The sequence below is a fragment of the Gracilinanus agilis genome, chromosome 1 (assembly GCF_016433145.1).
Source record: "Gracilinanus agilis isolate LMUSP501 chromosome 1, AgileGrace, whole genome shotgun sequence".
Taxonomy (NCBI): Eukaryota; Metazoa; Chordata; class Mammalia; order Didelphimorphia; family Didelphidae; genus Gracilinanus; species Gracilinanus agilis.
In genome coordinates, this window is record NC_058130.1 from 601259520 (window position 1) to 601274706 (window position 15187).

The 15187-nt window shown below is 36.0% G+C and overlaps 1 protein-coding gene across 1 annotated transcript in view; it reads left to right on the top strand.

Annotated features, from left to right (window-relative positions):
• Nucleotides 1-15187, top strand: part of DTNBP1 (dystrobrevin binding protein 1) — a 233911-nt gene that overhangs the window by 53871 nt on the left and 164853 nt on the right. The window contains exons 5-9 of the mRNA XM_044667645.1: nt 3779-3911; nt 6173-6180; nt 7552-7572; nt 12483-12508; nt 14124-14137. Coding sequence (XP_044523580.1) covers nt 3779-3911; nt 6173-6180; nt 7552-7572; nt 12483-12508; nt 14124-14137 — 202 coding nt within the window. The remainder of the gene's footprint in view (nt 1-3778; nt 3912-6172; nt 6181-7551; nt 7573-12482; nt 12509-14123; nt 14138-15187) is intronic.

The window sequence follows — 15187 nt, forward strand, 5'->3', positions numbered from 1 at the left end:
GACAAGATTTGGAGTTGAGAGCTTAGAATACAATATTCCAGAAAGCAAAAGGCTTACAAAGAAGAGTAAGTTACCCAGCAAAACTAATCACAAGGAATCCTACATAGAAGGAAAAATATATCTTTAATGAAGTAGAAGACTTCCAAGAATTTCCATGGAAAAGATCAGAGCTACAAGGGAAACTTTGAAGTGCAAACACAAAAGCAAAGGTAAACATGAATAAACAATTACAAGGGATCTAAACAAGGATAAAATGGTGATTCTAATATGGGGAGATCATGCATGTGTCCCTTCTGAATTCTATGATCATCAGGCATCCTAGAGGGGAGTCTAATTAGGCAGCAAACTTAGGAATGATTCTGTTATGTTTTGATGAAACAAGGGTAAATGGCATGAAAGTAAAGGAAAGATGAGAAAAATACATAATGAGGATGTACAAGTAGAAGTCCATAAAAACAGAGTAACAGGTGGAATTAAGTGACACTTGAACTTTACTGTCATATAAACTTGTCAGCTAAGGGAAAAATACACACTTTTAAATACCAAAATTCATTTTACTCAATGGAAAATGGAGGAAAGGAGGAGAAAAATAGGGAAAGGATAATAAGAAGGAGAAAAGATTAAGGCAAGAATTAATTAGTCCTCATTAAAACAAACTCTACAGATATACAATATTTATAGCATCTTTTTATAGTGGCAAATAACTGAAGACTGAGGGGGTTCCCATCAATGGGGAATGAACAAGTTATAAATGTGATAGCATATTATTGCACTATAAGAAATTATTCAAAACAAATGTATTCAACTCCCCATAGTTCATATCAGCTGCACCCCAGAGTTCAAATTTGGTCTTCATGGTCCAGTGAAGGGTCTTTAGGCATCTTTTGGTGCCTCCACCAAACAGGTTCATCATCTGGATTCTGGGGAGATGGCAAAATCCTTATCCTGAAATTACTCTCAAAGAATTTAAACTTTACATTATAGATTATAAAACATACATTTTTTTCTGAGAATTATACATTACCCCCCTGAGATTACTCCTAAAGGAGTAAAAATTGACTTACAATATAGATTATAATTCAGACACTATGATTATAAAAAACTTAACACACACCCCCCTGAGGGAAATTTTAAATAACACATCACTCCCCTGAAGAGGTCAGCCAAGGATGCATGGCTGAGTGAGTCATGGGGGTAGAGGTATCATTCAGGTTTCAAGAGTCTTTTAAAAACAGGAACAGCTAGGTGGTGCAGTGGATAGAGAGCCAGGCCTAAAGTTGGGATGACCTGGGTTCAAAATCTGGACTCAGATACTTCCCAAAGTGGGCAAGTCACTTAACCTCATTTGCCTAGTCATTTCCCTTCTCCTCTAGAGTTGTTACTAGGACAAAAAGAAAGGGTTAAATAAAGGTTGGATTTTACTTATGAAGCTGTTCATTTTAAGCTGTTAATTGTTACCCCACCTCTAAAATGCACCCAAACAAACTTGATTTCTACCAGTAAACATTAAAAAAATAATAAATTCAGTAGCTAACAGTACTTTTCCCCCCCATGCTCTCTCTTCTCCACTGACAACTTTCCCAATATTCTCTCTCTTGTATTCCTCCATAGCAAACCGCTTTTTCTTACATTGTGCTTGTTAGAGAGGCAGAGCCAAATGGTGGAGTGATAGGAAGCAATCTAGTGAGCTCCCCTCCACAAAATCCTAAACAGATCTTAAAAATGCATCAGGCTAGGGGCAAGTGGCTCAGTGGAGAGAGCCAGACCTGGAATCAGGTTGACCTGGATTCAAAACTGGCCACAGACACTTACTAGCTGTGTGACTCTGGGCAAGTCACTTAATGCCCATAGCCAAGCCTTTACCACTCTTCTGTTTTGGTCCCAATACTTAGTATTGATTCCAAGACAGAAAGCAAAGGTTTTTGAAAAATATGCTTCAGGCCAAATCCTGATGGGAAAACCCAGAGGGGAAAAAAACATCTCAGGGAGTCATTTGACTGACCTTAGGAAGTCATACATGGAAGTCTGAGGATACTAGGAATGGAGTCGTCAAGAGTAAGCTGTGTGAGAGCACTTCAGCATCTTGAAAGAGGCTATGCACCAAGTCAAGGATTGGTCTCAGATCCATACTAAGGCACTGTATTAAGAACAGGTGTGAACTGTCAACTTTTGTCACCTATTATACAGTTATGGGTCACAAATCTAGAGAATTAAGAAGGGGACTTGAATGTAAAAATGGTGTTCCCAACAATGGAGCCCCACTCAATGTATCAAGAAAGGAGAAAGTTTAGAAGTAAACAGCAGTGGTATGGCTCAGACCCCAAGCACAGAGCAGGGTCTCAGTTCTAACATCTAGGCTAGCTTGTAAAGGAATAATCACAGCAGAAATCCAAGGTCTCAGAGAAGAGCCTACAGTTCTGCCACTCAGAACCAACAGTTTTTTCAGCTGACTTTTCAACCCTGAGTCCAGTAGCACTCTACCGTTTCTCAGACTAAAACCTAGGTCAGGAATTAGAAGAGCTCAAATCAAGTGACAAGGGAGGTAACAGTCAGATTTTGTTCTGGATCAAACCAGTTTGGTAGCACCAAAAACTCTGAGGTCCCCAGCATGTCCCTGATATCCTTGTAATGATAAAACAGTCAATTTTCCAAGAAAGTAGGTAGAGGCGAGGATGGGAGAATGAGAAGGGAGATTTTGGCTGATAAAAAACACAATAGACTCTTTTTAAAAAATTGTGCATCTTGGAGATTATGCTTCTCAAAATGAATATCCAGTTTTATTTTAAGGCCTTAGTAGTCTAAAGAGGAGACACTGTGATACAGTAAAAAGAGAGCTAGATTTGGAGTTAAGAGTACCTGGGTTCAAACCCCAGCTTTGCTGCTTAACATCTGTGATTTTGAGTGGTTCACTTCTCCAGTTCCCAATTTCTATGTACGTAAAATGAAGGATGTATCATTTCTGAGGTCCCTTCCAGTTCTAAATCCATGATCCTGTGATCCTAAAGTAGAATCTGGTGCATGCACTAAACATATTTGAACCCTTATCAAATCATTAGAAAATAGTGTAAGTTAAGAAATCTTCTAGGATAAAATATATCCGTGTGTCTTTGGAATGTGACATTTTTTTTTAAGAACCCTTACCTTCCATCTTGGAGTTAATACTATGTATTGGCTCCAAGGCAGAAGAGTGGTAAGGGTAGGCAATGATGGGGGTCAAGTGACTTGCCCAGCAGGGTCACACAGCTGGGAAGTGTCTGAGGCCAGATTTGTCTCTAGGCCTGGCTCTTCAATCCACTGAGCTACCCAGCTGCCCCCAGAATGTGACAATTTAAACCTTTTTAAGTTTTACTTTGCATTCAGTAAACATATTTTCCAAAAAGTGGGTAAAAGATAGTTTTATAAATTTATTTTATAAATCACTTTATATGATCTAGAGGAGCTCAGTGCTTTAAAATCTCCATTTATCTTTTTGTAGAGAGGATAAATTTGGATGCTCAAATATATTGTTTGCTTAAGGTACTTTTGGAGGCCTAGATTTTTCTTTTCTTGGTTAAGCTCTTTTGGAATAAGCAATAATTTGAGGTTTCCTGCAATGCCTTTCAAGAATGATCACTTATACAAAAGAGAATTATGTCAGTTTCCTTTTGACCAGGATGATGTCAGCTTTATTTAGTAAAAACATTGTTAAAGACAATGACAAGGACAAAAATGTTTCTATGGAAACTATTGTTTCCTTTTTAATTAAAAATTGTAATATACTATGTCTCATATATTGCAGCATGTGGATAGTGAAGTGGTGATGCTTTCAGTGCACTGGGAGAAAAAGAAGACTAGTCTAATAGAGTTACAAGAACAGCTTCAGCAGATTCCAGGATTGTTAGCTGATTTGGAATCCATGACTGCGAATTTGAGTAAGCTTACTGTTTTTCTACATATTAATTGCAGGAGCCAAAATGATCAAGGCAGAAATCCTATTAAATTTCAGTAATCTTTTAGATTATAGTAGAACCTTGACTAAATAGAATACTTGAAAAATGGGAGAGCCTGATTAATTTAAATTGTTATTTAACTGTGGGTTAAGCTGCAAAGTATTTATTTCAACTCCTGTTGAAAATATTTTCAAAATATAGCTGTATAATTTGCTGAATTCAGTACAACAAACATAATTTAATCTTTCTGTTTTTATAGAGGTTCTTGCAGCATCTCAGGATTGTCATTATAAATACCAGGTAATACTGTAGTAACACAATATTTGTGTGGTACAGTAGTTTATATGTAGAAAATAGGGTTGAATGTGTGCTGATCCTAGGATATGGCCTAAAAGTCATTTCTTTATTAAATCCTTGTTTAGAATTTGTTTTCTCATGATCGGCTTTTTCTTTCTCCTAATGGGGTAGTTGGGGAAAAAAATCTGGTCAACTGAGAGTTTTATCTCTCTTAGGCTTTAGTAAATCAAATTTTACATCAAAGAAGAAAAATGCTAAAGGCATTATCTACTCATATATATCTGTATATCTATCTTTGGGTTAGATTTAATCATATCCTGTCCATAATCTTGTCTGTTTGTGTTTTGTGTTAAGAAAATCCTTAGACACTTTTAGGAACATACTGATTTATTCGAGAATTGAAACTTAAAGTAGCTATCTAGTTACTAATAATATATGTAATGTTAGTGGGATGAATGGAAAAATAGGAGTCACTACCTTGTTAAAATTATTATACTTATTTTTTTTAAACAGCACGTAATACAAGATCACAGCTTCCTATACAATCTTCTTTGTTGTTTATTGATAATTGTATTCATAATAAAAATCAATATTATATTGATTTAATGTAGTATAACAATTTTATATTATATTATTATTTATATTATATGATATGATTAAAATATTTTAAAAGAGTTATTTACACAAGAGAACTCTCTTCTGTTGTGACCTGAAAGCTGTCAGGTAGAGTATAAAAAAGATCTTATTCTAGTATACTACAATCTACTTTCCTTGATTTATATGCAATTTCCTTATTTTTTTAAAAGAGGAAATTCTTGTAAGAAGTTAACCAAGTTTTAAATAGCCATTTGAGTAGCCTGCAATTAGAATTAAGAAGTTGTATGCAGACACTAGAAATGCTTCTTATTAGAGAATATGACTTCTTTCCTTTAGTGAAAGACTATGTGTCTACTTTCCTTACACTCCAAGTTGGAAAACTTTCCATTAATTAGAATATTCTATGATCAATGGGACAAGTAAGGAACTTGTATTTTGGTTGCATATGTCTGTTAGCAATAGCACTTATGGATTGCATCCAAGAGAACTGGCATGTCCTTACCGCACTATGGTTCAATGATTTTTTGGTTGAGATGTAAAAGGAATCATGTTGAAGTTCTTTGGAAAACTTTCTATTTAATTTATTACTTAAAAAGACATTTTAAAAAATGCTAGAAGGATTTTTACATTATTTTCGTTTCATTTTACATTATTTTCGTTTCATAGGAGTAAGAAAGCAAAGCAAACTTGTTCCTATTTTGTTTTTTTCAAGATTTGAATAATGAATTGATGCAAATAATTCCAAAAATAATTTCATTTTTTGAACCACCTTAGTTCAAAGACTCTCTTTACATTTATCCTAAACATTTGATATGATAGCTATTTTCCCCATTCTATACTATCATCTTTATCAGCCAGAAGAAAAGGTCTCTTTACCAGAGCTGCTTTTTTTTTAAGCCTCATTCTTCCCACTGAATATAGTTTGCCGAAATAATATTTAACATTTATAGTTACCCCTATTTATCAAATGCAATTTTTATTTCATTCTTTCTTAAAATAGCATGCTGCTGTTACATTTTTTATTGTTAGATTTTCAGCATGCTAAATGTGAATGCTTATTGATGTTTTACCTTTTCTTCTGAATCTATATTTGTGCTTCTTGAATGAATGCAGAATATTTCCCAAAGATTAACTTGAATAATCCTTTTTAAGAAATATTTTGAAAGAAGCTGCAGTGAAAGTCAAACTAAAGCTAATAGATTTTGGAAAATAATTAAAGTAATTGCTGAAATGTATATTGTACTTGAAAACTTGACAAGTTATTTATATGTTAGTCCATTTATTCCTCACTGTAACTCCGTAGATGCTATTATTACCCTCATTTTATATCTCTAGAACAGACCTCAGAGACCATCTAGTCCAAAGTCCTCTTTTTATAAATGATAATACCCCAAATACTAAGCATCAGAAATGGAATTTGGACTGTGGTCCTCCAGTATGACCTCCAGAGTTAGTTCAATTTAATCTCAGAAAGGTTAGTGACTTCTCCAGGTTGAAATGCCAGTAAATGTCTTTGGCAGAATTTCTAGATATGCCAGTCTCTAAAAGTCCAATATATATCAACTAGGCCAGTGATGACAAACCTATGACATGTGTGTCACTGACACACTTAGCCATTTTCGATGACACACAGCCGCATGTAGCCACATACAGAGAAGTATGGGGCCATGTGCTGGGGATGAAACGTTTGCTGTAGTATAGTGTAGACACTCTGTGCACTATAGGTGACAATTCTACCTATATTAATTTTACCTATTTTTGGTTTATTAAATACAGTTATATATTACAATTATACACCTTTGTTATTTAAACTGTAAATATCGCAAAATTATGTTGTTGTTTTCTCAAAGTGACACACCACCCAAGTTATGCTCGATTTTTTTGGGCGAATTTTGACACACCAAGCTCAAAAGATTGGCCCCTCAATGGACTAGGCCATCTTGACTCTTATTATTGTAGAGATGAAAATTAATATGCAATAACTAAGGTAGCATATTTTTTAAAGTTTTATTAATAATTAACTAACAAAAAACTAGAGTGAAAAGGTGCTAAACTAACTTTAGCTGTGCTTGTGAAGGAAGACAGTGAGAGGGAGGAGCTATAGAACTTATAAAACAATAACATGACCACGCAAATGTGGAGGTGCAGGAGAGATTAAAGGGAATTTTGGAAAATACTAAGGGACTTCTGGGGGATGAAATCCAAAGGTTCAAAATCTCCATTTATACACTATGATCAAAGTACTGTATGTCACTTCCAGGGGCAACTAGCTGGTGTAAAAGGGAATTCTTGGTTCTCTTTGAGTTCACACTTGTGAAAGGGCCTAGTTGGAGCTAACACTTTGGTTAACACTAACTTAAGTACAACCTTGAACTAGGTGGGGGAGCTAGCAAACCACTTAGTGAATTCACACCCTACTTAGTGCTAGGTGAGAAGCCAGCAAGATACTTGGAGAGCTCCACCCTTTTTTCTAACTCAAACAGTCAGAAACTTGTGAATTCTTTTAAGAGTTCACACCCTCAGAAACTGTGAACTCTTTTAATGAGTATTCACTCCTCCAGAAGGTGAGAACTGCTTCCCACAAACACTGTCTCCTGGGCAGTGCTAGACTATTTGGAAGCTGTGATTGGCCCCTGTGAAGAGGGCAGGAGACAAGAAGCCACTCTAAAAGGCTCTGAATTTCTAAGGCTAGGATCTGGACTCCAAGAAGAGAGTCAACTCAAGTAAGGAAGTCAGCTTCAAGAAGAAGGTTGGCTCAAAGAAGAAAGAGGGCCTCAGGAGTCACCTTGAGCTCAAGTCATTGTCTTGACCTGCAACTTGGATGAGTGGATAGCTGGCTTTCTCTTCCTGTCTTCTGGAGAGAATTTAATTCTGATTGAAAGTTAACAAGTCCTGGCTGAGCCAAGCACTGGAACAGTATTTAGTTAGATAGGTTGTTGATGTCTTCTCTACACTTTTGTATTCCTCTGCTTTCACTCTTTCCAACTCTTTTGTAAATAAAATATTTATAATTTTCATATATTTAGCCAAACCATTGATTTTAATACTTAAATGGCAAAGTGGACAGAGTTTTGGGCCTAGAGTATTTATGACATCAAAGGTCAAATATGACCTCAAATACTTCCTAGCTATGTGCCTGAGCAATCCATTTAATCTGTTTGCCTCAATTTCCTTATCTATAAAATGGAGATAATAATAGCACCCGTCTTCCAGGGTTGTTGTGAGGCTCAAATAAGATAATATTTGTAAAGCACTTAGCACAGTGTCTGGCACATAATAGATGCTATATAAATGTTAGCTATTATTACTATTACTATTGTATATTTGTGTATAGAATCATTTAAACACTTTGGGGGTGTGGACTTATGATTTCATTGAAGAGAAGCTCTTTAGGTATAAAAGTACATTTATGTCAGCAACAATTCTTAACTTACGAGTCACTCAGAGATTGTGACTTGCCCATTGTCACTTTTTAAAAAAATGATATTCAATTTTGGACCTTAAGTGTCTTTTCTTAACTGTCAGTGGGTAATTTTTTTATATTTTGTTCATTAGATCTCTAAGGTGCTTTATACCTCTAAAATTTGGCAGTCAATAATATTCTTCAACTATTATTATAATTTAAAGAGCTTTTGAGAAATTCCCTGATATGTTGTTGGACCATAAAGAAAACATTTTCTTCCCCAAATTCTATCCAACAGGAGTCAGGAAGTCATTGCATGAATGAAAGTTAATCAACAAATATTTATTCAGTGCTTACCTATATATTTAAAACTCTGTTAGGTATTGCAGGAAACTAACAAGCAATATAAGCTATGTCTCAGCCATAGAATCTTCCCACCTAAGACCTTATTATTCTGATTAGGAGGACCTGGGTTCAAATTTCGCTTCAAACACTTCCTAATGTGTGACTTTGGGCAAGTTACTTAACCCCATTTGCCTAGCCCTTGCCCTTCTGTCTTAGAGTTGTTACTAAGGCAGAAAGTAAGATTTAAAAAAAAGACTTTAGGGTACAGCTAGGCGACTTAGTGGATTGAGAGACAGGCCTAGAAATGAGAGGTTCTAGCTTCAAATCTGGCCTCAGACACTTCCTAGCTATGTGACCCTGGGCAAGTCACTTAACCCCCATTGCCTAGTCCTTACCACTGTTTTGCCTTGGAACCAATACAGAGTATTGATTCTAAGGCGGAAGGTAAAAAGACTTAAAAAAAACTTTACTGTTTATTAGGGAATATAGGATTAACGTTAATTCCAAAAAATTTTTAAAGATCCAACATTTCATATAAAGATAGGCTGAAGGAACTAAATTCTTTTACTCTGAAAAAGAGAGGACCTGGAGGGGAAGAAAATAGAAGAGGACACATGATAATTGACTTCAAGTCTGTGAAGGGCTGTGACATATAGAAGAGGGATTCAACTTGTTTTGCCTAGCCTCAAGGGGCAAAATTCGGAGCAGTGGGTAGAAAATGCAGTGAGGAAATGTTAATATTGATATAAAGAAAAACTTCCTAATTATTTGACCTAGCTAAAAAATGGAGTGGATTATTTTAGGAAGGAGATAGTGGGTTACCTGTCCTCACTGTAAGTTTCCAATAAAAAGTTGGAAGACCACTTATGAGATATGTTGTAGTGAGGTATCTTATTCAAGCATGTTTGGACTAGATGGTCTGATTTCCTTTTCAGCAAGGTTTGGGGATTGCTATAAACAGAAGAGAAATGATTGCAGGGTTTGTCAGGGAGGAAGAGGAGGAAGAGGAAAGCTTCAAGGAGGAAATGGCAGGAGACCTAGACTTTGAGGGATGAGTAGGAATCAGAAGAGAGAATAAGTGAGAACACCCCAGAAAGGAAACAGCATGAAACAATTGGAGGTAGAAAACCAGGAAACATGTGGGTAACAGCTATATATTTTAAATTTGGGTGAAAAATAAGGTTTATAAAGGTATGTATTGGGTGATAAGATTGGAAAGGTAGGGTGGTTCAAATAATGGTAGGCCTTAAAGGCTGGACAAAAGGATTTGAACTCTATTAAGCTGGTAATAGGGAGGTACTAGAATTTTAAGAGAAGTTAAAGGGTATGATCAGAGTGCTTTAGTTTTGGAAAATTAATGTAACAACACTGCATGAAATAGATGGAAGAAAGAAGAACTGGAATCAGTAAAATAGTTATAGTCCATGTAAAAAAATAATGAGAGCCTGAACTTAGTGGTATCTGTGGAATAATAATGCTTCTCACATGAGAGCCAGGCCTAGAGACAGGAAGTTCTAGATTCAAATCTGGCCTCAGACACTTCCTAGCTGTGTGACCCTGGGCAAGTCACTTAACCCCCATTGCCAAGCCCTGTAACAAATAAAGTTAATATAGAAGGATATATATAAAGATATTAGGGTTTAAAAAAAATTTTTAAAAATGCTTCTCACACATACACACAAAACTTTAAATTTTGGAAAGCATTTCATATAATATCTCATTTTGACCCTCATAACAACCCTGTGACATATATATATATATATCACATATATACTTCAAGTATTATCCTCCTCCTACAAATGAGGGAACTAAGGCTCCAGGATTTGAACCAAGATTTTCTTGATTTTAGATCTAATAGTCTATCCATTAAATTAGTAGTTTTTAAATTTTTTAATCAGACATCTTGCCAATAAAATATTTTTTCAACCTCTCTCCTTTCCTCTTTCCTGCTGTGTGTATATAATGCATATTCTAATATACTAATATGTATGTTATAACCATATGCAAAATAGAAGTTTTAGAAGAATGAGATGAAAATGAAATAAACAACATTTTAATTTCTTATTAACCACACAAAAGCCTTTTATTTAATATTAATAATATTTTCACATAAGAACAAAATGATTGAATTTTGCATCATTTTCAAAATATCCATATGTATGCCCTAGAGGTTATGGTAAACTAATAAATGATAATTGTTTGTTAATAATTATTCAGTTAAATTGACCAACATAGCTAACCAAGCAGGGGCATTTCTTTTTTTTTCAGATACTTTTTAATTTTAATACTCAATATGACATTCAAATAATAGATATAATAGGCACATTTCTCTGTGTGTAGATATCTGTTGTATGCAATGAAAAATGAAAGTGAGCAGTAATTTGAAATCAGTAGATAGTTTTCTTTATAAGTCTATTCCTCATCTTTTATATGGTACCGCTTAATGAGTACTATCACACCTTAACTTCCTGTTTGTTTCTGGTTATTTTTGTAGTTTTTTAATGACTGAGCAACTACAAAGAAGGCCTATTTAGCTGTAGCATGCTAGTTGGAGTGGGGGAGGGTGGCATTAGTCAGTAAGCATTTACCCACTACATAGTAGTAAGTGCTGAGTTCTCAACAGGACAAACTGAGAATAGGCTCAGAGGGAAGGCATGAAGATTTAGCATGACTGGGAAAGGCTTCCTGCAAAAGGTGGAACTTTAGCTGTTATAAATTAATTAAAAGAAAACAGGGAAAGCCAGGAGGGAGAGTTCTAGACATGAGGGACAACAGTGAAAATGCTCAATTGGGAGATAGGGTGTCTGTCACACTAAGTGAACATAGATTATATGGAGGGGAGTAAGATGTAAGAAGATTGGAAAAGTTATGAAGGAGTCAGTTTATAAAGAACTTCAAAAAGCAGAGGATTTTTTATTTGATCCTGTAAGTAATATGTAACCACTTGAGTTTACTGAACATGAGGGAGAGATGTGACACTTAGGTTAGGTTGATTCCTGGGCAGAGGATGGACTGTAGTCAGGATTTCTTTGAAGCAGGGAGATCACTCAGCAGACTATTACAATAAGTCAAGAGTAAGGTGACAAGGTCTGGTTGCAGAAAGGTAAGTTGGAGTAAGCTGATGAGCTATGAATATCAAACCACAAAGTTTAAATGTAATCCTAAAGTTAACTTGATCCCAGAGCCATTGGAATATGTTGGGTGATATGGTGTAAGAGGGAGATTTTAGGTATTTATAGATATGTAATTAAAATGTGGTCACCAGGAATCAACAATTCAGATTGATTCCATAATTAAAATAGACCCAAGTCAGTATCCGGTTTAAGGTAGTTTATTTACAATTAGGAAGGTAAAAGGTAGGTAAATAGAGAGAGGGAGAGGCCAGTCCAGACCTGGAGAGGCCTGGATGGAGAGAGAGGGTTAAAAGACTAATTAAACTAGGTTACAAGCCACAAGACCTTAGAAATCAGAGAGGCTATAAGCCTATTTAAGGCAGAGTTTGGAAACGCCAAGGTAGGCCAAGGAAATCAGCCTAACTTACCCACGCGACAATTCAGAATAGAAGCATTCTGAGGTCTCAGTCGAACACCTTCAGCACCAAGTCCAAAGCCAGAACTTTTTCACCAGGTTGTAACCCACATATTTAAAGAGATAGTGTCTCTCTTCATTTCCTATGGGCCCACCTCTAATTCAAGGGGACCAATGGCAGCTTCTGCACTGATTTGGACTACCCAAAGGGCAGTCCCTTGTTCTTGATATGATCTGAATTGTCAGGTGTGATTAAATTATCTCCCCTCCCCAACTAAGGGAGGTGGGGATGATATAATCTAGATGCCTAGGGTAAGTAGATTTTTGACTATGAATGGGCTAGAGTTAATTTCATTTACACAATGGACAGACTTGAAATTTAGGAAAACAACTGGGACAACTGTGAAGAGTATGGATTAGAAGGAAGGGATATCTGAAATTGGAAGACCAAATTGATATTGGCCTGAACTATAGAGAACCAGCTCTCTATATCTTGGGGGGGTCCTGAGTGGCGTTTAGTGGCGTTGGATTGAAAAGACAGGAAACAGAAACTGAGAACAGCCAGACTAGTGGTTAGCCCATAGCTGCTCCAACTGCTATGGAGTTTAGAGTTTATTTATATACTGGTTTCAAACAAAGAACAAAGAGAAAAAATCACAGCTGTGAAGGGGTTACAAATCATACAAAACCCATTAAAGTCTAAAAAGTAGAGAGATAGGTCCAGGGTCAAAGGCCAAATTCCAACCACCAATTAGCAGGGGGTTAATTCTGGGAGCAGAAACATATTTCATAGAGATTTTTACTAATTGCGTTCTGCCTTGATTTACAGGACTGCACCTGGTCAGATAAAGTTTTATCTCTATCTTTGTGTCTGGCCTTGACTATATTTTTTAGAGTTCAGGCTTCTTAATTATCAAGGAGAAAAATTGTTAACTCAGTAGCTGCTGGTCTGCTAAGGACTTAAAGCTTTCCAATAAGAATATTGAGAAAAGGTGGGGATCTGAAAATGAGTCAAAAGAGGAGTCTCAGATTTTTACCTTAGATGGCCCATTCTGTCTGCTACCTGACATGCAATGCAGAAAAAATCATACACACAGTTTTACTTGCTGATGATTTTGTAATGGGATCCAGATAAAAATATCTATTTCAGACTCTGTTTCTCTAAATGACTCCCAATAGCTCCTGGAGGGGTCAAGTTGTTTTTGGATTAACCAACATACTGGTACCAGAGATTTTCAGGGCTCAAGTGACCAGGACCAAACACAAAGACTGCCTTAGCCTGGATTGGTCACATAGGGAATCCAGATAACAGGCCCTATCCTGACCCTATTTCTCCAATTGGCTCTCTACATAATTTTCCCTTTTTTTTTTTGAATGGAGTTATAGAGAATGGTCACAGCTATCAGTTATAGAGAGTTTAAAAATTACAAGAGATTCTGTTCAGATTTATAGATTATGGTTATCAACCATGTGTCTCTCTCTGTTGCTCTCAATATCTTTTCCTTTTGTTTTAAATTGAAGAGATTTTAGTTCAACTTGAATTTGCTTTACTGTAGGACTAAGTGATGTAAAGAGAATTGGTAAGCAAAACAGAATTATAAGAATAAAATAGGGTATCCACAAGTTGGGGTGTGTGAATCTCTCTTTTTTTAAAAAACATTTATTAATATTCATTTTTAACATGGTTACATGATTCATGCTCCTACTTTCCCCTTCCCCCCCGCATTCCCCACACCCATGGCCAATGCACATTTCCACTGGTTTTATCATGTGTCCTTGATCAAGACATATTTCCAAATTGTTGGTAGTTGCATTGGTGTGGTAGTTTCGAGTCTATATCCCCAATCATGTCCACCTCAACCCATGCTTTCAAGCATTTGTTTTTCTTATATGTTTCCTCTCCTGCAGTCCTTCCTCTGAATGTGGGTAGCATTCTTTACCATGAATCCCTCGGAACTGTCCTGTATCATTGCTTTCTGCTGGTACAGAAGTCCATTACATTTGATTTTACCACAGTATATCAGTCTCTGTGTACAATGTTCTTCTGGCTCTGCTCCTTTCACTCTGCATAAGTTCCTGGAGGTCTTTCCAGTTCACATGGAACTCCTCCAGTTTATTATTCCTTTGAGCACAATAGTATTCCATCACCAGCATATACCACAGTTTGTTCAGCCATTCCCCAATTGAAGGGCATACCCTCCTTTTCCAGTTCTTTGCCACCACAAAAAGCGCAGCTATAAATATTTTTGTACAAGTCTGTTTATCTATGATCTCTTTGGGGTACAAACCCAACAATGGTATGGCTGGATCAAAGGGCAGGCATTCTTTTAGAGCGCTTTGAGCATGATTCCAAATTGCCAGCCAGAATGGCTGGATCAGTTCACAGCTCCACCAGCAATGCATTAATGTCCCAATTTGGCCACATCCCCTCCAGCATTCATTACTCTCCCCTTCTTTCATTTTAGCCAATCTGCTAGGTGTGAGGTGATACCTCAGAGTTGTTTTGATTTGCATTTCTCTAATTATTAGAGATTTGGAACACTTTCTCATGTACTTATTGATACTTTTGATTTCTTTACCTGAAAATTGCCTATTCATGTCTCTTGCCCATTTATCAATTGGGGAGTAGCTTGATTTTTTTATATAATTGATTTAACTCCTTGTATATTTGAGTAATTAGACCCCTGTCAGAGTTTTTTGTTATAAAGATTTTTTCCCAATTTGTTGTTTCCCTTATGATTTTGACTACATTGTTTTTGTTTGTACAAAAGCTTTTTAGCATAATATAATCAAAACCATTTAATTTACATTTTGTAATTTTCTCTAACTCTTGCTTGGTTTTAAAATCTTTCCTTTCCCAGAGATCTGACAGGTATACTATTTTGTGTTCACTCAACTTATTTATAGTTTCCCTCTTTATATTCAAGTCATTCACCCATTCTGAATTTATCTTGGTGTAGGGTGTGAGATGTTGAGCTAGACCTAATCTCTCCCATATTGTTTTCCAAATTTCCCAGCAGTTTGTTTTTTACATTTATTAATATTCATTTTTAACATGGTTATATGATTCATGCTCCTCCTTTTTGCT